At 59.0% G+C, this 6,000-nt stretch overlaps 1 protein-coding gene across 1 annotated transcript in view; it reads right to left on the minus strand.

The window, feature by feature from the left end:
• SSPO (SCO-spondin) overlaps positions 1-6,000 on the minus strand; it is a 56,119-nt gene that overhangs the window by 24,104 nt on the left and 26,015 nt on the right. Inside the window, exons 51-61 of the mRNA XM_008065991.2 lie at positions 5,406-5,585; positions 5,177-5,299; positions 4,930-5,059; positions 4,720-4,845; positions 4,470-4,561; positions 3,377-3,550; positions 2,881-3,045; positions 1,974-2,226; positions 902-948; positions 549-719; positions 24-155 (exon numbers count right to left, since the gene is read on the minus strand). Of these exons, the coding sequence (XP_008064182.1) occupies positions 24-155; positions 549-719; positions 902-948; positions 1,974-2,226; positions 2,881-3,045; positions 3,377-3,550; positions 4,470-4,561; positions 4,720-4,845; positions 4,930-5,059; positions 5,177-5,299; positions 5,406-5,585 (1,593 nt within the window). The remainder of the gene's footprint in view (positions 1-23; positions 156-548; positions 720-901; positions 949-1,973; positions 2,227-2,880; positions 3,046-3,376; positions 3,551-4,469; positions 4,562-4,719; positions 4,846-4,929; positions 5,060-5,176; positions 5,300-5,405; positions 5,586-6,000) is intronic.

The following is a 6,000-nucleotide window of genomic DNA, read 5'->3' on the forward strand; positions in this document are numbered from 1 at the left end:
GAGGGTCCCAAGACAGCCCTCACCTGCACAGGGCTGCAGGCCACAGGTAGAGAACTCCATGGGGCTGTGCAGGCCGCTGCCTCGGGTACGGTTCCTGTAGCCACCACCACAGGGCACGGAGCACACAGACCAGGGGCCCCACTCCCCACCAGGACCTAGGAGGTGGCACCCAGGTCACTGCAGGCCCTGTCTCCCACATCCAGTCCACCTCCTCCTCCTCATCCTCCTCTTCCCATGGAGACACCATATCTTACTCTGGAAACCTCACACCTGCTTGGGAGGCTCCAGAATTCAGCTTGAAACTGGGCTGGTCTCTAGGGAGAATTTGGGGCTACCCTTGGGAGGGTCTCTGCTAGGGAATGGACCTAGCAGAGAGTCTCTGGAGGGAGACTAGCCAGGAGTCTCTGGAGACTGTCTCTTAGTGGCATCTCTTAGGGAAGTCTCTTGCACCTTTCAGAGGTCCCGGCAGGGCAAGTGATGGAACTAGTTTTGTCTTTTCTCTAGAAGGTTCTGTAAGGAGGTCTCAGGACTTCAGTCCCAGCTCTTACCTTGACATAGCTGCAGGCTGCAGAATTCAGCCTCCATGTTGGGGCCCTGGCACTCAGCACCCCCAAAAGCAGCTTCAGGTGCAGTGCCTGCCCGGAAGCGCCGCCGAATGCCCACATTGCAACTGCGGCTGCAGAGGCTCCACGGGGTCCAGGGACTCCAGCCACAGGCCACTGCCAGGGTGTGTGGGAAGGGAAAGGCAGTATGTGTGAAACCAGGTCAGGACATCCTGCATTCTAACTTCTCCGGGCACCAGCAGCACTCCCAGAAATTTATCTCTGAAGAGGCCCAAGTCATCCCCTGTGGTCCCCGAGGACCCATCACTGCCTAATTCCTGGCCCTGAGCGTAGGGTACCTGGGCAGAGCTCCGAGGTGCACACCATCTCGCCAGAGATACAGGTGCTGCAGAGAGAGGGGCCAGTGAGACCTGGCCGGGCCATCATGGCCACAGTCAGCCCCTGTCCCTGGGGAAGCAGCCAGGACCACCACAGAAGAGAAACCCAAGGGTCTGGGAAGTGAAGCGTGTTGCCCATGTCCCATGCAAAGTTCATGATGTGACCCGGGATTCTCCTCCAGTGTTGCCTCCTCCCAAGTCCTCCCTTAGTGAGCGCCACGACACCCCAGGCACTCTGCTGTTCCTTTGTTCCATGGCTTCACCAGGAGTCACCTTTTTATACTTTTTATTTCATTTGTACTTACTAAGCACTATTTGGAAATGATCTTGAGTGACAGTCAAGTAGGAGGAATTTAGAAAGAGCTAAAGCTCTCCCAGGAGGGAGAACTGGGTATTTTCTTCATTTTTGGTTCTCTTCAATACATGTTTTAAAGCTCATTAAATACTGGAGGTTTCAGAAAAAGATTCTAAGAAATGAAAAGTGAGAGAGTACGAGGTGGGAGGGAGGAAGAATGAAGAAGAGAATTGAGGGCGGGGCCAGGAGACAGAGAAGAAAAAGAAAAAAGAATGGAAAAAAGAGGGAAATGGGCAAGAGCACCCTCTTCTGGCAAATCTCAACGTCTGCTTGGTGTATCTGGCACGTCAAGGTTTCTGAACAGAAATCAAGCAGATCCTGGGGAGGGATCAGGAAACTGGGAAGCAGAGGAAACTGGGAGGAGAGGTTAGAAGCTCCTCTTCAGTGTCTCGCTCCAACATAAATTGCTCCATCGATCTGAGACGAAGTCTTCCCATAAGTCTAACGGGGATGGCCATTCCTTGTGGACGCCCACCTGAGGCCAGACAGTATCTCTCTCCTTTAGTATTCCCAGGGCTCATGCCTGGCACTAACAGCAGCTCTGACAGGTTTGGGGGATAGAGGCACGATGACCCTCTGCCCCCAGGGAGGTGTGCGTGTGAGTCCTTGCCTGCCCACCTCTGGACCCCCTGGCCCTTTCCCTCCCCACCCCGCCCCGGCCTCCACCCTGTGGCCCACCAGTTGTTGCAGGAGTCCAGGCGAGCTACTGCTCCTGGTGTGTAGAGCTGCCCATGCAGCTGGCAGGGGCACTGGCTGCGGGGCAGGCAGCTTGCATTGTGCAGGAAGAGGCCAGGGGGGCAGGTGCAGCCGGGGGCACAGGAACTTGTGCATTCCACTCCGGGGCCCTGTGCCAGGCATAGCTGAGAGCACGGACCCCCTTCCTGGTGACACTGCTCTGCTGAGCGGAACACCATGTTCCCTGGACACTGAGCTGGATGGGAAGACAGAGTGGGTCTTACCAGAGACAGGAAGGAAGGGCAAGGGGATCGAGGGGTAGAAGGGAATCTGCACGCAGATGACTAGGTGGCATTCTGCCAGACAGGCCTGAGTCTGAGGAAGCCCCTCCTGCCCCCACCCTTGAAGCCTTGCGCCCGTGTCTGGATGTCACCAGTAAAGAGTCATGACTTTGCTCCACTTTAATACAAACATCCTTGAGAATAGAACATGAGGACTCCAGTCATCTGGGATAGGAGGAGGGCTCAAAGGACAGGGGACAGTGAGAATGGGGGCTGGGATTTCTAAGGGGAGCTAGCTCTGCCCCTCCACCACAGTTCTGGCTGTGAGTGAGTTCTGCCTGAAGGAAGGCCAGTCGGACTCCCTCAGAGGAGGCTGTTCTCCTGGGAAGGAGGCCTATCCCCAGCAGGGAGAAGCAGAAGGCCTGTCCTCAGGCCATAGCTGGGACCTGGTCTCCAGTGGTTGGGAGAGGGAGGGAGCTGGAGGAGACACAGGGAATCCCCCAAAGCCCCAGTTAGCTCATGGCATCCCCTGGCCTGGAGTCAGAGGTCAGTAATGTGCCAAGGTGAGGGCAAAGAAAAGGTCAAGATCCCCAGGAGCTGGGTTGGAGAATGAAGAGAGAATGTGTTACCTGTGCAGGGCTGCATGTTGCAGTCCCTGGTCTGACTGTGGGGTCCCTGGCATGCAGGGTCCCTGGGAGCCAAGCTGGAGCAACTGCGCACACGTGTCTGGACACCTCCATCACAAGGGGCTGAGCAGGCAGACCATGGAGTCCATAGACCCCAAATGCTCAGCACTGTCAGGAAGAGCCAAGTTCAAGGTCACAGACATTGGTAAAGGTGTGGGCCAGGGATGGGGTGTGGGAGGAGTCAGAGAGCTTCCAGCTTCTACTCACATCCATCCCTCTAGGGTGTCCCAGACACAACTTCGGGCAGCCCACCCTAGGAGTCATGGGCTGGTTTCCAGGGGTGGGAGAGGGTTAAGGACAACAGCCAGGTTTGCTCCAGCCCTTGCCTACCTTTCACCCTTGCAAAGTGTTTAGAACCAGCTCGAGTCAAGGGGTCATTCTTCTTTGCACTTCAACCCAGCCCAGTGCCTGGGCCACACCTCGACCCAAGGGAGCATACCTGGGCATACAGGAAGGCTGCAGGGCTCCTCTTGGGTGGCCTCCCCTGGGCAGGATGTGTCCCTGTGGCCGGGGCAGAGCCGGGAACGACTACGCCAGCCGGGGTCCCCTCCAGGGACAAGGCAGCTCTGGGAACAGGAAGACCAGGACATCCAGGGTGTCCAGCCCAGCACCTCTGGAGGGGAAACAGAACAGGCTGATTGCACAGGGGCCCTGGCAGGGAGGGTTGGGGTGGGGTGGGGTGGGTCAGGTCTAAGAAACTGGGGGTGGAGGGTGAGCAGGGAAGGATTCATGAGGACAGAGTGCTGCTCTGGGCTCAGGGTACAGACTCTGCCTCCCCCCCAGCCCCGGCTTGCTGGGATCTCCCCACTCTCCAGCCCCACCTTTTATTCTCAAGAGCCTGGAACAGGGCCTCCCACTGAAGCTGAGCCCACACCTCTAACCTGGACCCAGCTGGCACATCAACAGGCCACCACCCATCATCATATTGCCCCCAGCTCAACCCTGCCAGATCCTTCTAAGCCAGAAACCGCAGCATCCCAGTGGACATTGTTAATCTCCTATCAGCTACTTTCTACTGACTCCTCCTTCCCTCCTGCTGCAAGAGCCTTGCTCAGACGCCCTGGGTGACCCCCATCCTCTTCTCCCTGCTCCTTCTAACCCCCAACCAGCTCTCCCTTCCTTTCCTTCCCCCCATTGCCCTGCACACCCGTCAGGCTTGGTCTGCTCTGTAGAGACTTCCACTGGTGCCTGAACTGTGTGAGGAAAACCCATCAGTGGAAAGAGAGAAACAGTCTGGCACCTTCATCTGGCCTGTAAGCTCTCCTACTGACCCCTCCCAGCCCAGCCAGCCTCACCTCAGACTCTGCAGGCACCTGCCCCACCCAGGTCAGCCTGCTGGGGCTGTCTGGGTGGGATCTCTGCCTCTCTTCCATCAAAGCCCACCCACCAAGGCCAGTTCAGGGGCTGCTTTTCATACCGCAGAGGCTTCACTGACCACCCCTACAGAGTGGCCAGTGGGTCGAATCTCGTGTGTTCCCAAAGCATGAAGTACGGAGGACCAAGGGTTCCTGTGTGGGGGCTTCTGAGCGTACCTGTCCCACACTTGGTGTGGCAGGCCTGCAGTTCCTGCATGTCACCTTCACACGGGGCACCTCCATAAGCTGCCGGAGGGTTGGAGGGAGACCTGGGGAGAGAGGCAGCCCTGGGCACCCGCTCTTTGCTCTCTACCCCTCACTCCTGCCTGCTTGTCTTTCCGTCCTCCATCCACCCCCACCCCCACCAGGGCTGGCTTGACTCTGAGCTTCCCCACCCTCCTCTGCTCTTCCCATTCCCGCTGCAGACCTGAATCTGGCCCTTACTCCAGAGCCACAGGAGCGGTCGCAGGGAGCCCAGGAGGACCAGGCTGACCAGCCACAGGGTAGGGGGCAGCCCCCTGGTTCACACACCAGAACCCCCTTCTCACATGTGCTGCAGGGGAGGGAAAGGCCGAGGAGCTGGTCAGGACTGGGGAGGCCCCGGGCGCGGTGCCCTCCCCAGTGCAGCTGCCCTCACCACTGGCTGCAGTTGGCCAGGAGGAAGGACACCCCTGGCTGCTTCAGCTCTTCGCCCACGAGGCAGGGACACTCAGAGAGGGGCAGGCAACGACTGTCATGGAGGAGGAGCCCTGGGGGGCAGCGGCATCCTGGGGGTGTGGAGGAGGAGGGCACTCAGCCCCAAGGGAGGCAGCAGGGAAGGGCAGCTGGAGGCTGAGGGCTGGGTGGGTGTCCCCCACTTCCCCTACTTGCTGGGTCTGTCTCACCCTCCATACAGTGCCCACTGCAGCTTCTGTTGGCCTCGGGATCCAGGCAGGAGGGTGGGCACAGAGGCACCAGCCCCTTCTGGCACAGATCGGCACTCACATGCACATAGCCCGGCCCACAGTCTGGTGAGAGATGGGTACCAGGTGGGTGTGGGCGCCAGGGTGCCCAGACCCCTGCCCCAACCACCCCATGCAGAATGTCTCTGCCCTCAGTCCAGCTCTCCTTCACCTGTGCCACCTATGCAGGGCTGCAGGCCACAGGGGGCTCTCTCTTGAGAGGCCCCGGGGCAAGAGGCTCCGCCATTCTTGGGCGGGGGGTCCACACAGCTTCTCTGGCGACTCTGATGGCCACCCCCGCAGGTGACGCTGCAGGGTCCCCAGGCCTCCCACAAGGCCCATGCCCCAGCCACTGTGGGAGAAGGAAGAACAAGGATTGACCAGGAGAGTCCAGGGGACACAGACTGTGTAAGAGAAAACAGGACCAGAGCCAAGGAGCATTCCTTCTAGAACTAGGCAGTGGCCAGCAAGGCAGCCGAGCCCAGCACTCGGGAACTCTACAGCTTCCTCTTCTGATCCAGGAAACCTCCCACAGGAAGGGGGTACCTGGGGAGAGAGCTCTAGGTGCCTCCCTGGAGAAAAGCTCTGGTCACCAGAAAAGGGCAGGCACTGTGTGAATCCTGGAGCGTGATGCCCTCTGGGGGCAGGGTAGAAGTAGGGACACTAAGCCGGACTCGGTGGCTCAGCCTGTCATCCCGCACCTTTGGGAGGCTGAGGTGAGTGGATTGCCTGAGCCCGCGGGTTCGAGACCCCCTGGGCAGCGAGAC

This window comes from Carlito syrichta, unplaced genomic scaffold (assembly GCF_000164805.1).
Source record: "Carlito syrichta isolate Samal-C Ts95f unplaced genomic scaffold, Tarsius_syrichta-2.0.1 Scaffold308825, whole genome shotgun sequence".
NCBI classification, from domain to species: Eukaryota; Metazoa; Chordata; class Mammalia; order Primates; family Tarsiidae; genus Carlito; species Carlito syrichta.